This window comes from Arvicola amphibius, chromosome 9 (genome assembly GCF_903992535.2).
Source record: "Arvicola amphibius chromosome 9, mArvAmp1.2, whole genome shotgun sequence".
NCBI classification, from domain to species: domain Eukaryota; kingdom Metazoa; phylum Chordata; class Mammalia; order Rodentia; family Cricetidae; genus Arvicola; species Arvicola amphibius.
Window position 1 is genome coordinate 47492269 of NC_052055.2, and position 27007 is coordinate 47519275.

A 27007-nucleotide genomic window follows, 5' to 3' on the forward strand; every position below is an offset into this window, starting at 1 on the left:
CTCACAGCAACAGCACTAAGGAGCTAAGACACACACTGACAGATTCCTGGAATTCGTGCACCACTGGCTCTTTGGCCATGGACTTTGTGTCCCTCAACATCTTGTGGCATCTTGTGGTACTGAGTGGAAGCTGATCTCAAGGCCCCCCTGAAACTCTGTGCACACACAGTCTTCATACATATGTGCCTAGAAAACATGTGCTCTAAGTGCCACCACACCTTACAAACAGGTACAGAGGGCCAGCCAGCCAGCTCCGAGGTTCAAGGAGCTTGCCCGGCCACCAAGCCTGACGGCCTGTGTTTGATCCCCAGCACCCACAAGGTGGAAAGAAGCAACTCCTGCAGAAACAAGCATGAAATGCAAGGTTAGGAAAGGACATACGCTCCTCCCCCTCCTGCCGTGAGGAAAGCACAGCAGAGAAAAGGTGGAGGAAAGTCAGCAGAGGGTGTGGGAGCTGAAGGCGGCTGAAGCTCAAGATGCTGAGCTAGCCTAATCCCTGTGGCCAGAGAGATCCCTGATTGGCCCACACAAGGGCTGATTCTGTATCCAGAAAAAGGCTGTGAGTAGCACAGGCCCAAGGGATGGGGCAAGGTGCATAGGGACAGATGGGCAGCCCAAAGAGAAACCAGTCAACCAGAGTGAAAAAGACGACTGTATTGGATTTACAATAAAGATTTACAAAAGGGGGTGGGTGATACTGGGGGAGATGCTGTTCCAGCATCCCCAGATCCAGGCAGGGCCTCCAGGACAGCCTGTTTGACAGCTGAGACTAGGACCTCAGTTTTCTGGGTCCCTCTGGCCACCTGGGCCCCGACGTCTGACGTCCAGCTTGACCTTAGAGGTGGAGCCAGTGATGGCCCTCAAAGTCTTCCTGGAGTGCCTGCGGCCCTTGGGGAGGCTCAGGTGAGGTCAGGAAGGCATCGTACCGCTTTTTCTTCTCCTTCCATCTGGCAGACAGATACAGTCCAGGAACCGGCCATGGGAGCTACAGGCCAAACCCAGGTTATCTGAGGCTAGGCTGCTGGTGCATGGGAAGTGGAGGCCAAGGCCCCACTGCCCCCAGTGGCCCAGTGTGGCTTTGTAAGGCACATTTGCGAATTACTCAGGAGACAACACGGAGAACACCCGATGCTGGTGCCATTGGAAGGAGCTGGTGCTGACTCGGGCGCCCGGGCAGTATTGCTCAGGAGAAAGACGCTATAGTCTACAGGAGGTGGGCCCACTACGCCCACTCCAGACGCCTTGGGTGCATCCTCTACTGGAGAGAGAGAACTCAGCTACAGCAGTGAAATCTCACGCCAAGGGGCTGCCCAGTGCCGTGGCACCACACACCTGCATCCTGAGGCAGCACTGATAGGTCAGAGGTCTGTAACCTTGTTCTCAAGCGCAGCAGCAATCTGCTGCAGGCGGAAGGCCAATTGCATCTTTTGGGCTGCGGGGTCCTCCTCCAAAGCATTGATGATCTAGTGGGGTAGGAGTGGGGACGGAAATGAACACAGAGGAGACCCGTCAGATCACGGGCTGGGGGTGGACGGGGGCAGGCTGTCCTTGCATTTCACCACAGAGACCCAGACCATACCTCATCATAGTATTTTTGTGTGTACTGGTACAGCTGGTGCAGTGCCACAAGTGTGTTCAAGGAGTCTGTGTGTGCCTGAGGATGACAGTATTGTACCCAGTATGAGATGGGGCTGTGGGAGCCCCAAGACCAGTCCCACAGAACAGCAGGCTATAATGCGTTGGCTGTATGGCAACATCACAGATACACCAGTAAATGGGCTGCACCCTGGTAAGGCCACATGCAAAGCCCATGAACATAGGAGAAGCTTGCTCAGCCATAGCCAGTATAGTAAGTAGGTCAGGGTTCTGAGCGACTCATTGCCTACACATCAGCTTCTACACACACATTTGTTCACCTGTCCCAGGACTCAGCTACACTTAAGGCAGCTTGCCTGGCCAACAAGCCCACTCGGCCACCCTCTGCTGCTCTCATCCCAGCAGTCTCAACCTGCTCTGCAGTTCAGCGCCTGGCTCAGTAGTGGGCAGCAGAGAGCACCCTTGCTCTCACAGAGCTCAGTGGCCCTTACCCGGGAGATCTCTGCCAAGTGTGTGTTCATGTCTTGGTCGCTGACCTGCACCATCTGGCGGATGCTCTTATAGTAGCTACGGGAGAAGAAGGATTATAGATGAGGGCAGGGAGTGAGTGGAAGGGAAAAGGGGGGTGACAGACCCTGGGGTCTCTCAGGGATTCCCAGTTGTTCCTCAGCCCTCCTCCACGTCACTCACTCCTCCACCATCTTCTTGTAGGTAGAGATCTCCTTTGCATACAGCAGCTTGTTGCTGGGAGAGTCCTGTGGAAGACAAAAGCCTTGACACCGGGCTAGGCTCCTGCTCAGACTCTGAGTCAGAAAGCACTGGAGGCTGGGGTGGGGATGAATAAAAAGGAACAGAAGTCCCACGGGAGGTAAAGGAAAGGAGGTGGTCATCTTCCACCTGCTTCTGTCCCAAACTTTAGCCCAAAACATACAAAACCACATTAAGACAAGCTTTTGGCATAATCCAAACTCACCCCATCTCAGTCACCGCTTTCTCGCCATGGGTGCAGTCCAGACCAGGCCCGCCACCCCACCCGCGCAGCTGACCCACAAGCCCCACTCACTCGGCTCAGCTTGTGCTCCGTGCGAGTACAGGCGTCCATGAAGGTCTGTGCAATGACCGACAGGGAGGCGTCTACCACCTCATGGACGTGAACATCAAAGATGAAGTGAGGGTTCTTCAGGATGTTCACCCAGAACCGGAGCGGTAAACTGTAGCAGACAACAGAGAGTGAGGGGCTGTGCCGGGTGACCGGCAGGGGGCAGAGAGGGCAGGGCCTCACCTATTGGTCTTCCAGATGTGGATGGTATCCTCATCCCGGATGTCATGCTTCTCTGCCTGCTCATCCAAGAAATCAAAGAAATACTTGACTGCGGGTGGCACGGCATTCCCAGGTGCCAGCACACTTTGGAAAAAGTTGTCCACAAACTGCTGCAGTGTGCCCTGTGGAGGAGAGTGGCTGGGTGTGACCTCCTGGGACACAGCCCTAGGCACCAGTGTGTGGGGATGTGTACCTGTGCGTGAGTGTCATCACCTTGACTGAGAGCAGCCGTGTCAGGTAGATCTCTGTGATGGCCTTGGTTCTCTCTTTCTCCTTCATGCTGCCACGCTTGGACTTGCCTTCATCTACCTCATCTGTTGGCCGCACCAAGTGCCACACGCGGTTTTCCTCTTCCAGAAGGGCATGGCCTGTGGGGAGCAAGGAGCTGAGGGACCCAGCTCCAGTTCAGACATGGCCTGAAGCTTGGTAGGTAGGGTCCTAGGGTCCACTAGGTGGCAGCAAAGGGAGGATGTGGTTTTCACAGACGGTAGGGACTAGGACAAGAAAGACAGCATAGACTCACGCTCCCCAGGCAGATCCTGTTGGCTGTCCTCTGGCTGTTGGGAGACTCCCACCTTAGACAGGATGAGGGTGGCTCCATCCCGGACCTGGGGATAGAGTTATGAGGGAAGGCTATGCTTTCTACTGTGGGATTCAGTACTATTCCCCTGCCTGGGTATCTCCACACTCACGTTGTAGTGCATAAGGGTGTTGATTCGTTTCCACCGGCCTTCCCGCTGAGAGGTAAGGTCCAAGTCAGACAGAATCTGGGCTGTGGACCCAGGACGCCATTCTGCAGAAGGATATAGCTAAGTTTCTGGAACCTAGGGCTGGATGGCTGCCCAGTCCCAGAAAGCGCTGGGCACATGGGCCTCAGAACAGGCAGTACTCACCGAGGACCACGCTGTCAGGCTTGGGCCAGCAAGAGCAGGGTTGAGTACGGTACACCTGATCAATGATCTTCTCTTTGACCTGAGATATGGTGTCGCAGTTGAGGACCTTAACTGGGATGGCCTCAATGCCTTCATCCTGAACGATCACACTCACCGTCTGCCAGGAAACACAGGATTAAGACCCAGGTAAGGGAGGACCCCATAACTGCACCTCTGCATCAGAGAGACTCCACCCAAGAAAACTTGGCTTTGTTCTGCTGAGTTCAGAAATGGGGTCCAAGCTCCTGGCTCAGCTTCCCTTCTGCAGCTCATGGCTCTGGGGAACTCACCAGAGGGGCATATTCGACATCATCCCCAAGCAGCCCTGTGTCATTTAGGGTGTACTTGGCCTTCTTCTGCACGGCGTCCACTGGCCCCTTTTCCACCTGGTGTTTGATGGCCTTGAAGAGCTTGTACAGGGGCTCACCTGCGCTATCCTGGAGCAAGGGGGCTGTGTGAGTGGGAGGCATAGGGCTGGTACGCATGGTGGGGCAGGTCCTCCTTCAAGGAACCGGAGAGGCAGGTGCTGGGAGGGACAGTACCCATTCACCCACCCTTGATCCTAGGGTTGGAGCTCACCTTGAGGTACTGGTACAGACAGATGGACATCCAATTGGACAGCATCCTCTCCACCACTGTCTCAGACCTGAGGGTACACAGAGGCTTCATATTACCAAGGCCCAGCCGGCTCCAGGACCCCACCACAAGGCACATGTGAGCAGAAAGGCAATGTGGTCCCCGTGGAGGGGGCGTAACCATCCGGAAGGGCTATGTAGCAGACCAAGGGCAGTACCGAGTGGGGTCTGGTTTTGTGTCTGTCCACGTGAGCCCCGCCCCACCCCACCTGTCACTCACACAGGCTCTGTCACCCACAGACCTTCGCAGCATCAGCTTGGGGTTCTTGGCCACCACATACTGCTCCATGAGCTCCAGGAAGAGTGTGCGCATGATGTCCGTGTAGTACTCCAGCTTCCCGTGCAGGGCCACCGTCAGCAGCGATGCGAAGTAGACCTTGGCCCGCGCTGAGAACTCACGCTGGTTCTCTAGGGTGTGGATGAACTGCAGGGCAGCCGGAGAGGGGACCCTTGAGCGCCTGTGCTACAGCCTTGCCCCAGTCTGACTCTCTGAGCCCCGTCACGGCCCAGCCCCCCTCTGCTCACATTGATGAGGAAGGACTTGCTGTTAAGCAGGTTGGAGAACTGGTAGAGGGCCTGCTCCACAACGGGCCGCCGTGACTCAGGGATGTCTAGCTTGCCAGTGATCATGACATCCTTGTCCCCGTCCTTGGAGGGCAGGAAGAAGACGCGGTCGGTGTAGGTCTTGTAGTCGAGCGTGGGGATGCCCGCCTCATGCACATCATTTGTCTGGTCCTCCATCTCAATCATCAGGTCTGAGAAAGGAAGGGAAACGGAGTGAGGCATCCCTGGCCACCTACTCCTACCCTCCTGCAGTTTCGAGCCCTCAGAGGTGGCCTAAAAGATCCAGGGATTCTGACACGAGCAACCTGAGGATCGAACTGCTGGAGGCAGCCCCCACCTGTGAACTCCTTCTTGCAGCGGTCACGCACGCTCTCCTCCAAGCCTTCCAGCTGGGATTTAATCTTCTCATACTCACGCTCAGCCTGCTGGCTCTTCCTCCTGTTGAGCACAGAACAGCTCTCAGCTATGGGTCAGCTGCTATGGTCGGAAGGGCTGGTGTAGGAGGGATGAGGGGACGGCCACCCAGGGCCGGACTCACCAGTAGCAGTAGATGGATACAGCAATGATAAACACCATGGGCACCATGACCAGAGGCAGGATGAGACTAAGCGGCACGTCACTCACACGTGTGTCATACTCCACCCGGCCTAGCACCCACTCTCGAGAGCCAAACTTCACCTGTGTGGAAGCTAGGGCTCAGCGCAGGCAGGTGTAGGCAGCGGTGGCTTCTCCTGAGGGTCCCCAGGCCCTCCACAGCCCCCCCCGCTCTCACGCACAATGAACTCGGGCAGGTTGTGTGTGGTGTCTCGCTTCTGCCGCCGCTTGGGTGGGGGCTGCACCTCTGGGGGTTCACAGTACAGGTCAGTCTCAGTCAGCGTCTTCATAACGCAACGCTCCGCACCCACAAATGCCTCAGCCTCCTCCAGCGTCATGGCCTTGTTCAGATTGGTTCCCTAAAGAGGGTCGAGTGGCAGAGGTCAGGACGATCAGCGAGACTCCCTGTCCTTTACTGGGTCTCCGTGCTGCAGGGCTCCTTACCCGGGCGTGGATGAGCTTGTTGACCTGCTTCTTGACACCACCTGTGAAGTTCTCAAAGGTAGGATCAGCCACATACTCGAAGGCACCAGCTTCCGTCCTGAGCAGGGCACGATGACCATCCATCTGTATCAGTGCAGTGAGGTTGTAAGCCTCAGGTTCTTCAGGGACAGCAGGTGACAGGAAGACGACCTTGGTGTCATTGTAGAACACGTACTCAGTGCCCATGACCTGTGGAATGGGCCCAAAAACTTCAGGCCACTTGATGGAGACCTTGCCCCCACTGGTCCCCAGTTGCCCATGTTCCCATTAGAACCCAGCCCATGGCAAGACAGGAGGACTGACCGTCATGGGCTCCAGGGATCCAGCCTCCCGCCGCCGCCGCCGCCAGGATCTCAAGGGCTCAGCAATGACAACCATGGCAAACTTCTGGATGAGGCTGAAGCCCTGGCCAGTAACACTGATGCTTCGGCCACCACTGGGGGTTGGGGAGAAGCGGTGGTTGAGTGAGTTCAGCTAGGCATGGAGACGCTCACACAGCTTCCAGGCTCCATTCCACCAATTCATACCCCCAGTGGGAAGTGGCACAGTAAAAATGTGAGCAGTCAGAGGCAGGGGAAGGGGAGAAGTTGCCCTGCTCTGACCCTGCTATCTGGGTTCTGAGGAGAAAGCCCATTAGGGTGCAGTGGGGTTTTCTAGAGGATTCCTTCTCCTGCCCTGCCCAGCCCAGTTCTGCCACATTCCTCAGGTCAGCAGGCGGGGGTGGAAAGACATTAGCCAGGAAGGGGAGAGGCCACACCTGACAAAGCTTCTCAGTGGCTCAAAGGCTCGTAACACGGGGTTCTCACAGTAGGTGAAAGAGACGCCAGAGCTGGGCACTCGGGAGCCCCCGTAGGAAATTTCTAGTACTGCCTGGCCTGGAGCCAACTGTGGACCCGTGATGCACTGCAGCTGAGCCCCAAACTTCGTCCTAGGGAAGGAGGTGCTTGTCAGTAGGTCAGGCCCCCTCCGTGGGAGTCTCAGGCATTCCCACCCTTCCCCCAGAGCCAGGAAGGCTCAGCGGCCACGGCAACACATACACTTCACAAGGGACATCATTGAGGGTCACCCGCACATCCTCCTTGGAGCCTGTGTCCAGGTCAGTGCCATTGATGGTCAATGTGGTACCACCTGCCTGTGGCCCCTGTCGTGGCTCCACACTGAGAGGTTGGGGTTGCTGAGAATCACAGACACAGTTAGTGCCAAGGACTCAGGGGTCACCGGATAGTGGTTACTGTTAGAAGCCAATTGCTATGGGGTCAGTAGCAGAGGCTGGACGCACAGCTTGGTCAGGCGCTTACTTGGTAAGTGAACTGGACGTGTGGTGGTGAGTGGCCGAGCTTTCCATTAACATCCACCTCAATCCCTCCTGTGAAAGGCATCTCCGCAGCCTCGACTGCACACACGATCCTGTGGGTACACAGAGCCCAGTTAGCTCTTTACTTACCGCTGTACGATCAGCACAGCTGCTGGGAGCTCAGGCCGGCGACAGTTCACTCACCGGGTAGATACAGAGTACCACTTGGGTTCAAAGGCACAGTTTTGGCCAGCCACAGTGATCTTCTTGACATCATCTGCTGTGATACCCAAATTGGACCCATGGATAGTGACGCGGATGCCCCCACCCAGCGGGCCTGTCTCAGGCTGGATCTGAAATTGGCAGAGCTCAGTGAGGGAAGGGCTTGGGGAGATGAAGACGTGGGGATAGGATACACACCAAGCTGTGACAAAACTCACCCTGGTAATGACTGGTGGTGGGCATTCAGAAGTAACATTGTTGCACAGAGCCTCATACACACACCTGTTCTGCCCACCGCACCACACACACCTGTAGGCAGGATCGGCAGCCAGACACAGGCTACAGTCACTGCGGCCGAAGGAGCAGTTGTAGAGAGTCACTGTGGAGGAGAATGGACAGTTAGTGGTCGTTCTGGTCCCTACCCCACCTTCCCCAGATTCCACCTACCTTGTAGCTTGCTGTCAATTTTCTTGTCAAAGGACTTAACATACAGGTGAAGAGGCAGTGTCTCATTAGCGTCATGGGATAGCTGCATGGGACACACAGGGACAAATGTACTTTCCTGCCCCTCAAAAGCCACAGGAATCTTGCTACTGCCAAAGGTCAGTGAAGTCTGCTAGGCAGACGGGAATCGGTGCCCTTCAGACACACATACCCTGAACGTGAGAATGCTCAGGAACATAGGCAGAGGTGCTCGGAGACCACAAGGCACAGAGCAGGAGAGACAAGACTCTGAGTAGGCTCCAGTCATAGAGGTAATAACCACCCTCCAGCCCTGAGACCAGTAGTCGTACCTTTGGGGTCTTAAAAGAGAAGTCCCCTGACTTCTGTATAGTCACAGTCGCCTCGAACTTCAGAAGATCACTGCCCACACAGAGGGAAGAGACCTAAAGAGAGTCCAGTCAGCATCCTCTAGGCAAGCCGATCAACTGTCCTGCCCCCCAGAGGCAGAGAATCTGTGTCTGCAAAAGCGCCCGAAGAAGCCCACCACTGGGTCTGCTCCATGCTCAGGTACCTCTGAAGACCCTCTGCCTCCCTCCCTATCTCTAATGTCTCCCGAGTGCTCTCAGTACTGAGTGGAGACCCAGGCATCCCAACCTCAGGAGAATGACTCTCAGACTTCACCCCAGGCCTCTCTACCTTCTCAGGATCCAAGTTCTTGCCCTGGAAGGTCACTTCTGTCTCATGGTTCATGGGGATGACCGAAGGGCTAGGGGCCAGGAACTGGGGGCAGTTGTCCTCCTGCGAGAGAGCAAAGCTGGTTAGATGGAGCGTCTCTTACCAACTGTGGTCCTAACCACAGTTACATCTGAGTCGCTGGCTCACCATGTGGGCACGTATGATTCCATCTTCTGGGTTGGGTGAGGCCTCCCGACACTCATGATACATCAGGTCCCACTGGCACATCCAGCGGTTGCTAGCACAAGAGATGCACCTGGAGAGAGGATCGTAAGAGTATAAGGGGTTCGGGGTATGAGAGGAGCCTAGGGGTGGGGTGGGGGCCTCAAAAGGCAGCCAGGACTCACGGCAGGTTCTCCACCAGGCTCATAGCCTCTCTGCAGTCATAGAAAGGATACTGGTGGGAGGTGAGGAAGACATTGTCACGTTTGAAGAGCAGCTGGATGCTCACAGCCACATGGTCTGCAGAATGTAGGTGGGAACAGGATCAGGCGTAGCAGAAGGTGTAGCAGAAGGTGCAGCTGGCCCTCCCCCAATGCCCAGCTGAAAGCAGGCCTGTGCTGGGCCCATAGGATACAATATGGATACCCCAGTCTGTAGGCTCAGCTGGCCTGCTGATGCTGTCAAATCTGGGCTCTGGTGTCAGCTCCCAGGCCTAGGCTCATCTTTCTCCCCTGGGCTTGGCTGCTTTCCTACCCTCCCTCTGTTCCTACAAGTGCTGAGGGCAGTGGCTCCTCCGAGTCTGGGCGGGAGGGCCTCCCAGGTCCCTGTCCCTATCACTCTGTGGCCTCATGGCCTTGTTACCCCCAACGCTCAAGGATTGGACAGCTATAGCACCTGTCTTAGCCCAGACTGAGGCCTTCAGCCCCAGGAGACAGCTCCAGCAGCATCGGGCTGGACACAGCAATGAGTGGACATCTGTGCGAATAACTTGTGGGGGATCTTGATCTTGGTTTCCCCAGAACAGAGCACTCAGCTCTCAGCCAAGACCAAGGTACTCTCAAAATTGGAAAATGTTTCCCCCACCCCAATAATAGCGACCCGCACCCAGGATTGGTTCGTGCTCAATGAACTAAAATGTGATAGAAGATAGAGGAAAAGATGTGTGCAGGGAAAAGGAAGCCGTGTAAGTCCAGGGGCTAAAGGCTATGAGATTCTCACCTTGGCCGGGTGGTGTGCTAGGGATGCTGCTTGGGGGGTCACAGGTAATGGCATCCCCCTCTACCTTGGCAGGGCGTGGTGGTGATTCACCAAAGAGGCAGAGCAACTCGTCCTCCTCAGTCAGGGTGGGTAGGGGGTTGACAGACAGCTGTACCTGCAGGAGGAGACACAATCCCTAGAACATGTTTCTCTGTCTAGGGTTCATGTGGTCCTGGGTACAAGGCATCTTGTGGTTTCCTTGTTTCTCTGATAGCTCCCAGCCAGCAGCTGTGTAAGGAAAGCCCCACCTGGCCCTGCACAACACTACTTGCCACCTGTCACATACCTTTCCTGGGGCCCGCCGGCTCATGTTCTGTGGGTTAGCATCAGTGATGGCCACACAGGACTTGTCCCGGCTCCACAGCCAGTGGCCAGTTTCCTCTGCCCGCGAGCACTCGGCCTTCCTGGTGCATCTGCAAGGACAGAGAATCATCTCAGCTCCAGTACTCTCTGGCCTCCAGGCCATCGGGGCAAGGGCAAACTGCTCACCGTCCCTCGACGACACACCAGCCACAGTAGGGATCTTGGGAGTCACGACACTGAGCACAGGTTTGATGGCTTTGACATTCTTGCACTGGGAGCCGGAACACCTAGGCGTGAAAGAACAGGACTCTGGGCAAACGTGACTTACAGACACCATGCTCTTCTGGGACTACTGACAGGGAATCCCCTGGGCCAGCTTGACTTATAACCACCTACAAGCTCAGGGCAGGATCAGAAAAGGAAACCTTGTGGAGAAAAGGAAGATTGGAGCTATAGCTTAGTGATGAAGCACTTGCCTCGCAAGCAAGCATAAGACCCTAGTTCTAAACTGGACTGGTGCACGCCTTTAATACCAGCACTCGGGAGGTAGAGGCAGGTGGATCTCTGTGAGCTTGAGGCCAGTCTGGTCTACAAAAGCTAGTTCCAGGACAGGCTCCAAAGCTACAGAGAAACCTTGTCTGAAAAAGCCAAAAAAAAAAAAAAAAAGACCCTAGTTTGTAGAAGGAACGGCGGGGCTGTGCGTCCCACCACCCAGCTAGCTTTATACCCGAAATAATTACACAGAAACTGTATTTTTTTTTTTTTTTTTGGTTTTTCGAGACAGGGTTTCTCTGCAGCTTTAGAGCCTGTCCTGGAGTGTGTTCTTTTAAACACTGTCTGGCCCATTAGTTTCAGCCTCTTGTTGGCTAATTAACCCATATTTAGTAATCCGTGTAGCACCACAAGGTGGTCGCTTACCAGGAGAGATCTTAACCTGCGTCCATCTTGGAGAGGAGAGGCATGGCGACTAACTATGGTGACTGCCTTAAACGTCTCCTCAATTCTGCTTCCTTTCTCCCACAATTCTGTTTTGTCTACTCCGCCTACCTAATTTTCTGTCCTCTTAAAGGGCCAAGGCAGTTTCTTTATTAATTAACCAATGAAAGTCCTCCATCACTAGTTCTAACTCCTAGTGCTCAAAAGGAAACTTCAGATAACAACGGTGCTGCCGAAGACTCAGAGACAAGAGCCCAGACTCTGCCCAACTAACTGTTCAAGGCAAGGCCCAGCACATCCTCTAAGCCTGTTTCAAAATGGCCCTCTGGGGCCATCTTTAGGCTGACCTTGTCCTGGGTCATAGCATACAGACTGGACAGGTTTCCAGACAGCGCCAGGTCCTGCTTGATTTTCTTGTTGATGTCTACCGGGATAGAGCCGTACTCTGCAGAAGTGCCATCTGGGGCAAGGTACACCTGTAAACACCAAGGCGGTCCATGAGAATGGGGGGGGTATCGTGTCCACTGGCCCCCCTAGGAACCTTGCTGCCTGGGGCAGTACCTTAAGGATCCGGCCATCTGAGGTGCCCAGGAAGGCGACAATATGGCCATTCTCGGCAGTTACCGTCACTGCTGTCAGATTCAGGCCCCCACGGTACAGCAGGGCTGTGGTGACGAGTCCATTACGACTGCCCAGTGGGTAGGGCAGATGCTCCGAGCCACACTGGAAGCTCTTGCTGGCACCCTGTGGATCACAGCATTAGGAGGGGTCCTTGTCTCCCAGACTTTTCCCTACTAGGGTTCCAAGCTCTAGGAGTCAGACCCTATCCTCCACAACACAAAGATACTCTGACACTCGGGGGGAAACATACACCTATGAACAGGTAAGACACGTACTGCCACATGGCCACCACACTGGATGTCTCCGTGGAAGGGTTTGTAGAAGGCATCATCACGGCTTGTGTCTCGGGTGCCTGTGTAGCAGGCATCACGGTTGTTTTCCATCTTCTCATTGATGTTATCTAGTGGAAAAACACAGAGGCCTGCACCAGGCCCCCCACTGCTCCGGCCATCTCTGCTGAAGACAGCATAGAGTACTCTGCCAGCTACAGAAGCTGCTAGGCAGCTCCCAAAGAAAGAGCCTTCGGAGTCACTGGGGTCCTGACACTGCAGGTCCATCTCTACGTAGGAATAGTAAGAGGGGTCATCTTTGCACATGCGTGCCAGCAGTGTGCGGTTCCTGGCAGGGTGCTTGTCTTGCTGGTTGAAGATGAAGAAAACATAGATGCCGTCCTCAAACGCTGCAACAAACTGCTGAGTGTTAGTAGACAGGTAGCCAGCCTTGAAGGTGGTATGGTCTGAGTAGGCCTCAAAGGCCTCCCGGCCCTCAACCCTGTCCAGCAGGCGGGTGCTCACGATGATGCCGTTGTCATGGGGCCCATTGCCTTTGCCCACAAACAGCACTCGATCACCATCAGGGTTTGTGGAGCTCACCAGCCCCACTGTGGCCACTCTCTCATCATTGCTGGCTACAAAGGACTTCTCACCGCTGCCATCCTCATAGAAGAGGCGCACTGAGATATTGCTCAGGGCACGCAGAGCACAGATGCCCTTGAACAGGCTGCCACACTCGACCAGGCGTTTCCCAGGTGGGTCGAGCAGCAGCAACTGGTTGACGTTGTCAGTGAGCACTGCTTCATGGCACTGGCTAGCCTCAATGGGAGGTGTGCACTTCTTGTTATCCATGGCGGGGCCTGTGACCACATGCTGCTGGAGATGCAGGTCAGCACTCAGCTGGTAGAGTGCATTCACCGCCCCAACATATACCACACCTGAGGCCTCATCCACAACCAGGTGGTTCAGCTCTGTGTCACTGCGGAAACTCTCCGGCTTGCGGGACCGTAGGCTCAACCCTTGGCCCATCAGACCCAGGAAGGTCAGGGCCCAGAGTGACATAGCCATCGCCCCCAGAACTCTGTGGGGAGAGACAGTAAGGGTCAGACAAGCCCAGGCCTCTCCTCATTCAGGTTCTACCCTGAATATCCAGAATATAGGCCATAGAGGGACATAATCCCCTGAGGAGCACCCAAGGGAGAGCTCTGGGAAAATCCCTAGCTATTTATACATGTTCCTCTCAAGGAGCTAAAGGTGGTCTCGGGGGTAAAAGCCCCAGACTTGTGGACGTGCAGACCCATACTGCTTGAGACCAGGGCTGCAACTAATGGCCATGCACACGACCCAGGCAAACACAGTCTATTTATATCCACTTCCAAAGCTCCCTGGCTCAGGATGGCCCCAACTCCATTCGCTGCCTCCTGGGGAGGAATAAGCAGCATTAAATCTACCAGGTTAGAGGTGTGTGTATGGAGGGGGCTCTGTGTGGGTCTGTCTCTGTAAATGTGTGTGCACGCGCGTATGTGTGTTGTGACGTGGATGCATGCATCATTCAGGATCCTGGGTTAAGAGTCCAGTTGGAGGAAAATCTAGGGTCCTACGGATAGACCCTGTGGACAAACTCAGCTTTGTCTCCTAGATGCCTGAAAACACTCTCAACTTCAGAATTTACTGAGTGTGCCTGAAACAGTATGACTACCCTGGGGCACAATGGCAAGGATGCCTCCAGAGGATGTAATACCCCCCTATTTTTAAGACCACTCTAGGGTCTGGTGGTGGTGGTGCACACCTTTAATCCCAGCACTTGGGAGGCAGAGGCAGGAAGATCTCTATGAGTTCAAGGTCAGCCTGGACTACAGAGAGAGTTTCAGGACAGGCTCCAAAGCTACACAGAGAAACCCTGTCTTGCAAAATCAGGGGGAAAAAAAGACTGCTCTAGGGCTGTAATAGACTTATGAGCACTGGCTGCTCTTCCAGAAGACCCAAGTTCAATTCCTAGCTACGAAACGGCAGTTCATAACCATCTGTAACTCTAGTCCCAGTGAATCAGTGAATCTAACATCCTTTTTTTTTTCTTTTGGCCTCTATAGGTACCAGGCACACAGGCTGACATGCTGACATACACAGATAGACATGCAGACAAAATACCCATAAAATAAATTTAAATTTAAAAAGTACCTTAAACATCACCTCTTACATATTCTTATTCCCCATAAAAAAATTAAAATTTAAACATAAAACAATCTAGGTCATACTACCCAGGCTCTGTAACTTTCCAGTTACAGATGAGGGAACAGAGAGGAAGTAACTTGCCTAAAGGCAGCCTGGACGAGGTGGGTGGGCCAGGAGGCTGACCTACCTCCAAGAGAACCCCTAGCTGGTATCCCTCTCCTCCCTCTCCTCGGAGAGGCCCCTGCTCTGCCTGTGGCCAAAGACATCTCTGAACCGTGGCTTTTGTCACAAGCGCTGCAGCTCTGCCAGCTGCCCTCCGTTTCTATTCTGTCCCACCCCCCACCCCCCAAGCTCCTCCGACCTGGGAGGTATAACCCACGGAGGAAGAAGCTCGTGTCCAGTAGAAAGTGTGGCGCGGGAAACAAAGTGCAAGGCAAGCCAGGCCTCATAAGAGACTAGGTTAGGGAGGTGTCAGTGGCTTCAGTCAAAGACAGGCAGACGTCACAAGTCCCTCAAGACCTCGACTTAGCCCAGTCTAAGATTCCAAGGCTTGGCTCAGAACCTGGAGCAGCATCCAGACTCAGACCCATGGGGACAGTCCTGTGGTTCACTAACCAATTTCAAGTCCAGGTTTCTCCATGCAAGTCCACTCCCCATAGGCCACCACACCGAGGCCTGATCTCTAGGGCCTGCTTGTTTGGGCTTATAGAAGTAGCTCACCGGCTCTCTAACTCACCAAATCACAGCAGCTAGTCAGCTCCCAAGAGCAGAGAATGAATGGAATGTTCCCAGCCAGGAGGGGGTGGAGGGGGGGGGGGGGATGAGGCGTGGGCGTGGGAGGAGCCATAGTCTCAGCACAGCTGAAACCTAACCACCCTCTTTGAAATGTGGTTGTGCCAGTCTCCGCCCCTGACCTCTGCTGGTAAACTCAAGGCTTGGACCTGGAGCTAACTAGCTAGGAAACCCTCTACTCTTATCTGGACCCATAACAGCACCTTCTCCAACGGCCCTCCACACGCCTCCCTAGGAGACCTGCCAGGTGGGCTTCTCTCCATTAATCTCAGGCAGCGGACTGGCCACCTCCTCCCTATGCTTGGAGCTCATACTCTGGGAAGCATACATACAGGGCTGTAGGGTCACTGGAGGAAAACTACTCCCGGACATCTGGTCACCAGTAACTAGATTGGGCCCCAGGCCTGCACAACACAGGGGAAACCTGATTACATATGAAGCTGTACCAGAAGGCAGGGGCTGAAACTTGCCTAGCATATATAAGGTTGTAGCTTCCATCTTCAGCAATCCTACACACCCAGACACCAAGGTAGTCGGCTAAGGAAGCGCCAGGCCCAGTGTCTTCTGGGTGGTTAAAGGGACCTGGATTGTAGTCTATACAGAGCAGCTCCCTTCTACTTCCTGGACAAACAAGGCCGTGAGTGACCTGCCTGGCCAGGCCCAGGAGCAAAGAGCACCTGACCTTGATGGCACTCTGGCAGAGGCGCCAGGCACAGCCAGCTAAAGCTTCCTGCCGCCGCTGATGTTCCTGGAATGGGAGGGCAAGTGCAGGAACTTCCTGTTTTGGATTAGATCCAGGACCCCTGTTTGCCTGGCTAGTGGGGATTTCCTCAGGGGTACCAGTTAGCCTTCCTCCTCCTGAAGTTTGGAGGTACACTTCCAAGAAGCCACATATACAAAGGTACAGCCCAGCCCAGCCCCCCCCCCCCCCGTTTTGGGGCCCCGTGTGATTTTCAGCACTTTTGGGCTTACTGCACTCACTCACCAAGGCTCCAGTGGTCTCAGTCTCTGTTGTAGGCTGGCATCAGGACTCTGTAGGAGGCAAAGAGAGAAGTTAGCAGTCACTCTGGTGACTGATGCCACCTATCTCCTCCGTCTTCTCACTCCCGGTAAGGCCCTCCTTGAGACACGCCCAGGCATCGTGCCCAGCTTCTAAAGCAAGCACGTTCACCTGGTCTTTGCAAAACATAAGCAAGTCGTGCTACTTTGTCTTCTGCTCAGAAGCAGGCAGCTTCTTTTCAGTAAGTCTGCGGTTCTATCTGTTCTTTAAAACTACATGCATAACCAGGCAGTGGTGGTACATGCCTTTAATCCCAGCATTCGGGGATTAAGGGCAGAGGCAGGTGGATCTCTGAGTTGGAGGCCAGCCTGGTCTACAAAATTGAGTTCCAGGGCTGCCACAGCTATACAGAGAAACCCTGTCTCAAAAAAACCAAAACCAAACAAACAACAAACAAACAAAACCCCCAAAACATAATGTGCATAGCTGCTTTCTGAAAACCATGTAGACCCACAACAGGGCAAATCTACTTACTAGCTGTGTGACTTTGGGCAAGTTAACTTCTCTGTGCCTCATTTCCCCATCTGCAAAATGTACACAGTAATAGTAAATTAACCCTAGGCATTATAAAGATTAAATGAATTCATCTGTGAAAAGCCTGAGAGTGTTACACTGTAGCTCTCAACGGCTCTTCTATTGTATTTCTTCCCCTGGAAAGAGTCCCTGAAGGCCTAAAGGGAAGTACAGACCAAGGGTACTTACCTCTTAGCAGGTTTATTGGAGGGAACAATTTGGCAACTTACCCAGCTGCCAGCCAGAGGATACTCCAGAGAAAAGGCATGGCAAAGGGTCTACGCCAACCTACCAAGATCCCATATCACCCAATTCTCCAGTGTGCTAGCTCCTGGGTTCTCAAAGCCCTCAACCCAACCTGCAACTTTAGGGGCAAGGAGAAAGATACAAGCAACCCCAGTTCAGACCCTACAAGTCTGTCCTTAGCCTTGCTGGCCCAACTGGCTACACTTCTAGGCAAGGTCCACCTCCAATCCCACCAAGACTCTCACCTGCCCTGTGTAGCAGTTTTCCAGGATTCCCCTAGCCCATACCCTCAGACACTTGGCCCAGGCCTGGATCTACAGTGAGTCCAAGTAGGACATCATGTCCCCCACATGGCAGTGTCCTCAGCCCATAACCTGGTCAAGGGGCAGAGGGCATCTTTTTGTCCTCAGTACTCAACACAGCCTTTGTGACAAGAACCAACAGGCTGCTCTTCAACACAGCAGACAAACCACAGGACAGCATCAGACCCAGGAGAATTCTGGGACCCAGCAGGCATTGACAGCAGCTAGAAGCCTTGTGCCACTCCTACATGTAGACATGCCACCTGCAGCCTCTCTGTGCCTGGGGGCAGCTCTAGTTTTCTTTGGCTCTTGCCTGTCGGCCTCCTCTAGCTTTAGAATTCTCACGGCAGACCACTTAGGTTCCAGCTCTCCATTTGGGGTGGGGAGTGTCTCCGAAAGGGAAAGCCAAGGGAAGATGACCTCTTCTAAGCAACCCTGTCATACATACTTCAGTAGGGTCAGATGAACCACACACTGACCGATCAGGGCCCCCACACAGACTCCACTGAAGGCAGACCAGCTATCTCCTCCTGTATCAGGACCCTCTGAGCTAACACTTCTTAGATATAAAACTAACATCGCTAATACCCTCTAGGTCACCAAGTCCTGGGCTGATGCTCCCAACAGTCACCTCTGTCTCCCAGGATTGCTCTCTCCCCAACAGCTGAGACAAAGCACTCCGCCACAGCACTGTGGGACTTCAAGATCACTCTGGTTCAGATCTAGCACTGCCTCCTTCTGGCATAGGTACACAGACATTACAAAGCTGCTCTGTGCAGTTTCTCCGTATGTAGGTTGGGTATAATAATAATATCCACTTCAGAGAGCTGGCCAACTATTTATCCTCCAGCACCTTGACAACAGTCATCCTCTAGGATCTTACCAGGGAGCCCTCTGTAGGCCAGGTCTGACACAGGGATGAGGTGGGAGGCGGGGAGAACCAGTTGGAATACAGTATTGAGGGATAAGAGCACAAGCAGCCAGTGCCAGCTCCCAGGTCTGGAACTTAACAGCCTCTCCTCAGCCAGAATTCTGAGGGCGAGCACATCCTGGACTGTTTGGGAAGCAACAAAAGCCCCTCGTCAGCTGGATGCTCTGAGCCTTCCCTCTTTGGGTTCCTCTTCTCAAGGCCTCTCTTGATGCCAATTCCATGGCGCGCGGGGAGGGGGGGGCGGGCACAACACAACCAGTTGAGTTCCCTTACTCTAGAACAGCCTCGCACAGCAGGGTTAGATAGAAGATCAAATCAACGTTGTGGAAGTGTGGCCCAACCGAAGAGCAGAGCTTGGATCTCCCCCCAGAGACCAAGACAGCAAACCAGGGACATCAGGGACTGGTAGGGAGACGGGAACGATCCCACTAAAGCCAGGATTCTAACAAGGAGAGTCGGAACTGCCCCACCCCCAGGACAGAATAGGGACGCCTAAACAGCGGACTACACTCTAGGGGCGCAGGGCCACAGAGAAACCGAAGCTGCCCTTCCCCCGCCGCAGCTGGCAGCCATGAGGCGGGGCGTCCGCTCTCAGAAAGCTACGAAAATCTGCAATTAGCTGCGAGCGTTAAACAAATCAGGAGAGACAAAACAGGCCGCGGCGCCCGCAAATCCAAGCCTCCGCTGTTTTCAAAACAAGCCTGAGGGAGGGGCTGCGACAAGGGTCTGCGCGGAGCTCGACGCCTCCGGGAGCAGCGCAGCCACAGACTTGGTATTGCACCCGAAACCGACAACAGAATTGCGTAGAAGACCCCGGAGGGGGGTGGCGCGGTTTGTGCCCGAGTACCCGGCTCCACCCACCTGACAACCTGGTCAGAGTACAGTCCGAGAGGTTGAGTCGATCCCTGCACCCCGGAGCCAGCCCTGGCCTCATTCCTCATAGGCAGGCCCAGGTGTCAGGGCCCCTCCCCCAGCGCCGTTTCCGCCAGACTCCTCGGGGATCACAAGACGGTTACCTGGGAACTGCACTGGAGGCGGACCCCAGATGTGGGCGAGGACGCGCGGCCAAAGCTCCCCAAGGGACCTGGCCACGCCCACGGTCCTAGAACCCAGCGATCAGACCCCCACGCTCTAATCAGGATCGTTTCCAAATTTTGGCCCCGCACCCCAGCGCACATCTAGAGGGAACACGTGGACTGCGCTTTTGGCGCCAGCCTCACCAGGTCGGGGAAACTCACAAGGCGATGGGCAGGTGGGAGCCAAACCTCGGGTGACAATGGCAGCAGAGGCAATCATCAAAAGTCAAGAGCCATATCCTTGCAGTGCTAATCTGGTGTCAGAAACAGCCGAAAGCAGAACCGGCCATTACCTACCTAAGCCCTCCCCAGCCTTGGAAGGAAAGCAAAGCGCGGCTCCGCCCCACTGTCTGTAGCTCCGCCCCCTCCCAGGGTCAGTTCCCGGGCTCGGCCCCCTTACCGGGGGTCAGCTAACCAAGCGCGACCTTGCCTTCCAGCAGCCTCAGGCCAGACCACGGGATATCCGCCCAGACTCCTTAGGGGAAAAGCCAGCCCTAAGGAAACTATGCCACCTGACCTGGAGCAGGGGTGGGGCTCCAGGGAAAGGCAGATACTCTAACCTGAGTCAGGGCTCAGAACCTCTCAGGGCTCAGAGTAAGAACGCCTCCCAAGCAGAGGGTGTCTTTGGCCTTTCCTCATAAATCCGAGCCTCTAGATTAGGTTCCAGGTTTATGTCCCCCCCCATTACAGGCTCTAGGCCAACACAGCCCATATTGTTCACTTGCTTTCCCTCTCCCCTTGAGTGACTCCAACCAAGTCATCCTTCTGTCTGAGGCTTCATCTCCCAGGATCTCCACTACTGGGCCTGGCTAACCTGTCAAAACCCAAGGGCTTCCTCAGGCCTCCCCTTCTCTCCCTCAGAGCCAGCTGCAGTCTCTGTATATTGTGGGGGAACTTAGACTGGCCATCTTTCCCCCCATCCCTCAACTTAAAACCCCTGCCACCACAGTGTCTTGCTTGGGCATGGGAGATCCACTCTAGGATCTCCTGGCTCCAGCATACCCCTCTCTTTACCTATCTACACAGCCAGCTTCCAGACTCATCACTCTGCCGCGAGTCGCCCTCTGTGTACGTACTGTGCTCCCGGAGGAACCCCCCCCCCCAACTCGGCAAACTGAGGGAGGTCACAAATGGTTCCTGTTGTCACCACCACCTTCAGTCAAGTCATCAGAACTGGGAAAGTCCAGACAGATGCCAGTCATAGGAAGGCGGGAATGGGGACCTGAGGACCCTGCACTGCTGGTGACAACGTTTACTTCCTATTCCACTTCTCTCCACTCCTGCCCTACCTAAGCCTCTTCTCCCCGCCCCCTTTCCCAGCTCGCCCAAGTACTGGCTAGATGCTGCTCACCAGGGCAGCCTGAAGCTCATGGAGGCTGCAGTTTGCTCAGAACCAGTTCCACAGTACCTCCAGGGATTCAGCAGGGGTGGGGGTTGGGGGGTACAATTCAGTGGCATGGGGGCGGATGGGTGAGGGCCTGAGTGAGCGAGGAGCCAACCAGGCCTGTAATCTCCTTGTCAGCCTGTCAGTGTCTCATCGGTCACCCTAGCCCCTCCTCCCCCATCACTGTTGAACCCTACAATTAGCTTAGGGCACCTCGCCAAGCCTGGGTGCCAGCCACCACTCATGACCACACATGTGCACACATGTCCATGATGTTACCAGAGTCTTACCAGCAGGAAGGTCTTGCCCCAACACCTAGAATCAATTCCCAGGCATGACCTAAGGGGCTTTGCAAATGTGAGATATCCTTAGGTCCCCATACTGGGTCCATCCCAGGATGCCCTAGAGATTTGCTGGAGCTGGGAGGCAGGGGCTGGCCTTAAGGCAGGAAGTTGCTCATTGGATTCTCTCACCTGTATTAAGTCAGGGGGCCTGGTAGGCACATGGTACTTTAAGGAGTGCTGAAAGAGTCTGTGGGTCAGACAGTGAGCTGGGCTCCATGTACCAGTGACACAATGGGTTGAGCACTCCAGGCTTAGGGGAAGAGGGCCTGGGATTTTCCAATGAGGAAATGCCCAGCTCGGAATGGGAGGTGATACTGGTGTGTACATGGGGTTGGGAATTTGGAGCCCCTAGTTCCAGTTCTTTCCTCTGGTGAGAAGCATGATACACCAGGCCCCTCTGGAATCTTCTTTTAAGTCTACATGGTACACCTGAAAGAGGTGAAGAGATGTGTTCTAGGGAGTACTCCTGGACAAGGGAGGGGCTGCCTAGATCCCTCCTCCTCCTGACAAAGGTTTTGTGGCAGAGGCATCCCAGGGTAATATTCCAAATCAGGCCTGATGGTAAGGAGGAGGTGGGGAGGCTGAACTTTCTGTTCCTAAGGTGAGTATAGGGAAATATTTCTGAGGCTGGAGTAGTAAGTGGGTCATTCTAGAGCCCTTCCTTTCCCTCTGTCATGGACCGCTCATCCCTGGCATCTTACCCAGATCAATTAAAAATAGCTTTTCATTCTTGCTGGGCAGGGAAGAGGTGCCCTAAGCATCAAACACATGATGATGGGGCAGTGTGACCCACAGCAGGGTTCTTCTGTGTCCCAGGGTATCTGCTATCTTTGTATCACAAAGAGGACAGAAAGCCCTCAGCCTCTGAACCACACAAGACAGACCCACACTCTTGTGGAGCTATCCTAAGACCCAGCAATTGCCTAGCTTACAAAAGGGTTAGGGCTCTTGAGAATGGAGTGACATTCAGAGGCTATGTGTCAATCACAGAACACCCTCTTAACCACAGTCACCAATGCTGCCTACCACATATCCTACCGTTGATTGAGGAACTCCAAGATCAAGACGGCCTGCGACTTCCGCACACAAATAGAAAGTGTTATTCCTCCGCAAAGACAGTTCCTAGTGCATCCCCAGGTATATCCCGACATTTGGCACAAGCCCATCAACAGTTCTACAGGTGGACCAATGCAGGACAAGAGCATGCTGGTTCAGAGGCCACAGATCAGAGCAGCTCGTGGAAAAAGCTCTAGCCCTGTACACAGCTGACCCTCTTACACTGCCTCTGAAGGGCTCCCAAGAGCTGTCTTGACACAGGTAACCATCTGAAAGACCAACATTAATGCGTTTTCCTTCCTTTTTCACCCAGGGACCCCATGAGAACTACTGAACAGCTGTGCCGGGGAAACCCTGCCTCCAAGTACCTGATCCCTGTGTCCAGACAGGACACGCCCCCAGGCCAGGCTGCTGGGCTGCTGGCAGAGCTGGAGTTAGAACTAAGGCTACACCTGTAGGACCTCCCCCTCCCCCCTTCCTCTCCTCAAGGCCTGGAGCCAGGACCCAGCTGACACCAGAATGGGGAACTGCTGGGTTCCTCAAGTCCGGAGACCTCAGGGATCTGAGGAAGAAAGAGGGTGTGGGCACCAAGCCCAGCCCTGGCCCCAGGCAGTGTCCCAATCCGGGTGGAGCCCCTTCTGTGTGTAGTCCACTGGGACCCCAGGAAGCTCAGGTGTGAACTCAGCAGTCCATGGGGACACCCCAGGGAAGGCTGCCAGGCATGAGGGAGGCAAGCAGCCAGACTGGGGGAGGGGACACTGAGCTGCAGAGGCAGGACCAGAGAGTGACAAAAGACAGGAAATAGTGCTACCACCTCCAAGTCTGGAAGAGCTTGAGATCTTCCCAGAGACAAGACTGTCACTGTGAAGTGGTTCAGATCCCCTCCAAGAGGAGTTCACCAACCTCGACCACTGAGGAGCTGAGTCCAGTCACAGGTTGATGAGCTTCAGAGTAAGGAAGGGCCCTCTAGGGTGGGGACACAGGAAAGACAGCAGGGGACTTTCCTATCCTTTCAGATGCTCTAATGGGGTGGAAGGGTCAGTGGGGTGTTCCAGAGGCAGCACCCACAGTCAGAGAGCTCAGGACAGGGCAGAGTCTTTGCTATGTTAACTGAGAGGAGCAGGAGCTGTCTGGGGATGTGAAACTGAGCAAAGGAAGAAAGGAGTCACATGCGGTCTGGGAAGAGATGAGCTGGGGCAGCTGCCCCTAATACCCTATTTGGAACCCCGCCCCCCCATCACACACACACACACACACACACACACACACACACACACACACCAGCCCTTCCCAGACTATAATTAGTCAGAACCCAGCCCCACCCCACCCACAACCCCACCCTAAACACAAACAGCCATTAACCCTAGGGGAGGGGCTCTACCCAGCCCCTACCCCTATCTAATCACCCAATGGCTTGGCACAGAAGGGTGGTGAGGCTTGTAGGGGCAGCCTCAGCCACCTCCGCAGGCTCTCCAGAGCCTCGACTACCGCGGGCTTTGGTTAAGAGTTTTAACCAACTTACCTCCTTTCCCTCACCAAGCCAGTCCTTTAACAAGAGGCACACAACAGGGACCAAAAGCTTACTCCCTGAAAATCAAGACCAAAGCAGGGAGCAGGAGACAGCAAAAGGGACAGAAGAGGACATAAGCAAGGAGTGGCAGATTGCAGGGTGACAGTCCTCTGTGGCAGACCGGTATGCAAATAGTCTTGTCTAGGCGACAATCAAGGGATAGTGCTAGGAGGTCCTTCCACCAGTGACTCTTGCCTGTGTGTCCATCCAACATCCCCGAGGAACTATTAGCACTAACCGCCAGGAGAGGTACCAGGCAGAGGACAGGACATGGAGATGTTCTACAATAGCTAGAGATCAGGTAGGGGGGACATGAGCCATATGGGCGCCTCTGCAGGCTGTCAGCCCAGCCCAGCCCAATCCCTTCCAATCCAATTCCTTCTGCTCGACTAGCAGGGGCTAGGGCCAAGTCCCTGGGCTTCATGCCCTTGGGCATCAGCTGCTGGCTCTACCTCCCAATGTGGTTGGTCTCCATGTAGGCTCCTGGGCACTCATGAGTCCTAGGAGCCAACTCAGGAACATCCAATGGCTTCTTGTGGGGATCTTTATCTGCTCACCTGTGGGATGTCCTGACCAGTATCACATCCCAATGTTGTGGGGGCAGCCTTTCAGGGAGCGGCTGGCCAGTGAAAAGACAGGAAGGTAGCCTTGAGGTTTAGCTCCAGGAAGACCCCAGGGATCTGTTTCCTGATCTACGCCATTGTCAGAAGTGGGACCCGTCCAAGGTGTCCTTAATCAGTGTTCATGGTTTTGGGGAGTGAACCAGGTCTTCCACAGGCGTCTGAAGTACTTCCTGCCCCATGGGCTCTTTCAGAGGAGCCTAGGCATATTCCAGGCTAGCAAGGCCTACAAAGGAGCCGACCTTGAGTACCTATTCCCAACCCAAGGTGACACATGCCCTCCTACCCCGCCCTCCTACCCGCCCCTGACTGGTGGGAGCAGCCCTGGGAGGGAGGTGAAGGAGCTGCCCGGACTTGCCAGTCCCGCCCTCCTGGGGTTCTCAACCCCGCCCTCCTGGGGTTCTCAACTAGCGGCCCGGAAGTGGGTCCCTTCAGCCTCTCCTCAGCTTCAGCCTCCTCTTAGGGTAGCTGGAATCGCTGGACTCGGCTGGATAATCCAAAATAATTCCTCCTTGGCAGGCAGCCCGTGGGGGAGGGGGGAACTCACATTCCAAACTCTTGTTTTTCTAAGTAACTTCCCTGAGTTCTTGGGGCTAGGAACCTCTGGCCAGTCCTCGGTCCTTCCCCAACTCCAAGGCAGGCTGTGAGACTAGGTGCCCAGGGCTCCGTAGTCTACCTGCTTATTTCGGTCTTCTCTGGAAATTTCGATACAACACAATAAGGCTTGGCACATTCCACAAAACACCTCACATGCTCGCCCTGCTTTCGTAGGAACGTCCACCTCCTGACCAAAGAGCAAGAACCCTTCCCACTGGCAGTCCAACCTTCTGATGGCATTCTCTACAAACCAGGGACGTATCGGGGTGTGGAATCAGGCTGACAGCTCCCACCCTCAAGGTGTGTGTGGGCAGTTTGAGGAGTTCAGCTTTAAAGCCATTAATACAGGCCGAAGAATAGACATTAGATGGGGCACACCCCAAGGGAAATGAGGGCCCTGAGAGCCTCCGTTCCTCAGAACATTACACTGGCTTTGGGGCCTGACTTCAGCTCCAGTTCTTACCACCACCACCATGGTGGCCACTGGCAGACCTCCCTTCCTGCCTATCTCCAAGGAGTTAGAAAAAGGGAGTTAAGTGACGTGGCCAGAAACTCTAGTAGGATTCTTAGGCTCAGAAACCCCCACATAGGGAGAAAGGACCCCCCCCCCCCACACACACACAAATCTGTCACACAGCCTGACCAGAGGAATACAGGAAAAGCACATGCATGAGAGCTCCCTGCAGAAGGTACATGGAACTGTGAAAGCACCTTCCAAGTTCTAAGCTCTCTGTCCTAGGTGTCCCTCCAAACACCACACCAAGGAACTACACTTAGAAGCTGCGAAGATCTTGCCGGGAGGCGTGGGGCCTCACCAGGTACTAATAGGTGTTGGTTCTCTCTGTCCCTTGTTCCCTGTCCCAAAAGGTGTGAGGACTGCTGTGGTTGTGCGCCTCTGGAAAAAAGTCCCAACAGAGCCCGGCGTCCGCGCAGGTTTAGCTTGAGAACTGGGGCCTGGAGGTCCGGCACAACAGGGATGACTCGCTCTGGTCCATCGATTCGGCGGCGAAGAGGTAGGGACGCCGGCCGCGAGGGAGGGTTTGAAACTACACCGGATAGAGCGCAGCCCCACTGGGTCGATGGGACCCGGCCTGCCAGGTCAGTCTCCCAACATCCTGGCACGGAGGGCCTCGTCGCCAACCGGTGGGGCAGGAGCAGCCAGGCCCAGCCGGTTGGACAGACAGACACAGGGCAAAGACGCAGGCCCCCGTCGCCCTCCGCGCAGCGGCACTGCCCTAGCACCCCCGCGTCCGGGTGCGCAAGCCGAGGCCGAGCGGCGTGGACGGCGAAGCCTGGGCCTGTGCGACGCCCCCCGCAGTTCCCGTCCCCAAGTGCGGTACCTGCTCCTCCGCAGCCGTCGCTCGATGGCGCCGGGGCCGCGCTCTGCGTTGCGCTCCGGCCCGCGCGGCTGCCATGGAGACGGGCCTTTGTGTGGCCGAGGAGGGGCCGGAGCGCGCGGGAGCTGCCGGCCCCGCCCCCGCCAGGGGAGAAGGAGGGCGGGGAGGACGGGGGCGGGCGAGAGGGAGGGACGAGACTAAGGGATACAGGATAGCCGAGGGAGGTTAGGAGGGGCGGCTGGCGTCCCTAGTGTACCCCGCGTTTCCCCCGGCTCAGAGCCACTAAAGCGCAATGCTTTGCTTGGTGGTTCGCGCCCGGTAGTAATCCGCGCGCCTCGCTTGCTGCAGTTGCTTGCGTCCCCCACCCCACCCCCACCGCCCCGTCATCAGAGGAGTTTGCTGAGGCTGGGCACCACCCCGGGAGTGCCTTAGGCCGAACCGACTGGCGCACGCGGCCCGGCATTAGTGGGTGGCTTCGGCTGGGCCAGACCGAGGCCTCAAGTGTTCCTCTTTTGAGATGGGCGGGGCGCAAGGAACCTCACCACCAGATTGGCAACAGGCGGACCACGTTCCTGCCGTTCTTGATGGTGAGGGCTGCTGGACCTTGATTATTTCTTCAGGATTCTAGCCGCTCAGTCTCCTACAGAATAGCTGGAACTCTGCCCTTATTGCTCTCCTTCCTAGTCCCCCGGCCCGGCATATCTGGGCCTTACCGACCCCCAAGCCTTCATCTATAAGGTGGGACCGGACCACTCCGTAGGATTCCTACTTCTGGTCTCCAAGTCACCCATGCTGAGGTCCCATGGATTTGTAACATGGCAATGATCCCACTGTCTCAGAACAGGGTTTGGGACT

The 27007-nt window shown here is 55.1% G+C and overlaps 1 protein-coding gene across 6 annotated transcripts; it reads right to left on the reverse strand.

Annotated features, from left to right (window-relative positions):
* Nucleotides 1–634: 634 nt before the first annotated feature.
* Plxnb2 (plexin B2) lies at nucleotides 635–26263 on the reverse strand. Of its 6 annotated transcripts, XM_038341662.1 has the most exons (39): nucleotides 24766–24897; nucleotides 24156–24444; nucleotides 16651–16700; nucleotides 16102–16148; nucleotides 12156–13233; nucleotides 11821–12003; nucleotides 11607–11735; nucleotides 10510–10610; nucleotides 10307–10433; nucleotides 9982–10135; nucleotides 9168–9282; nucleotides 8968–9076; nucleotides 8782–8883; nucleotides 8436–8528; nucleotides 8089–8170; nucleotides 7860–8020; nucleotides 7624–7772; nucleotides 7424–7532; nucleotides 7163–7299; nucleotides 6883–7053; nucleotides 6429–6561; nucleotides 6087–6314; nucleotides 5825–6001; nucleotides 5587–5726; nucleotides 5386–5486; nucleotides 5010–5239; nucleotides 4727–4908; nucleotides 4429–4495; nucleotides 4140–4286; nucleotides 3811–3967; nucleotides 3610–3710; nucleotides 3441–3525; nucleotides 3131–3285; nucleotides 2879–3039; nucleotides 2660–2807; nucleotides 2287–2351; nucleotides 2088–2163; nucleotides 1580–1654; nucleotides 635–1463 (listed from the first exon to the last, which is right to left on the reverse strand). In XM_038341662.1, the coding sequence occupies exons 5-39, from the start codon at nucleotides 13218–13220 to the stop codon at nucleotides 1359–1361; spliced, it is 5520 nt and encodes a 1839-aa protein (XP_038197590.1). In that variant the 5' UTR covers nucleotides 13221–13233; nucleotides 16102–16148; nucleotides 16651–16700; nucleotides 24156–24444; nucleotides 24766–24897; the 3' UTR covers nucleotides 635–1358. The 6 variants fall into 6 exon arrangements, with proteins under 6 accessions (XP_038197590.1, XP_038197589.1, XP_038197588.1 ...); XM_038341661.1 differs by lacking the exons at nucleotides 24156–24444; nucleotides 24766–24897 and adding an exon at nucleotides 26156–26263; XM_038341660.2 differs by lacking the exons at nucleotides 24156–24444; nucleotides 24766–24897 and adding an exon at nucleotides 19407–19567.
* Nucleotides 26264–27007: the final 744 nt, after the last annotated feature.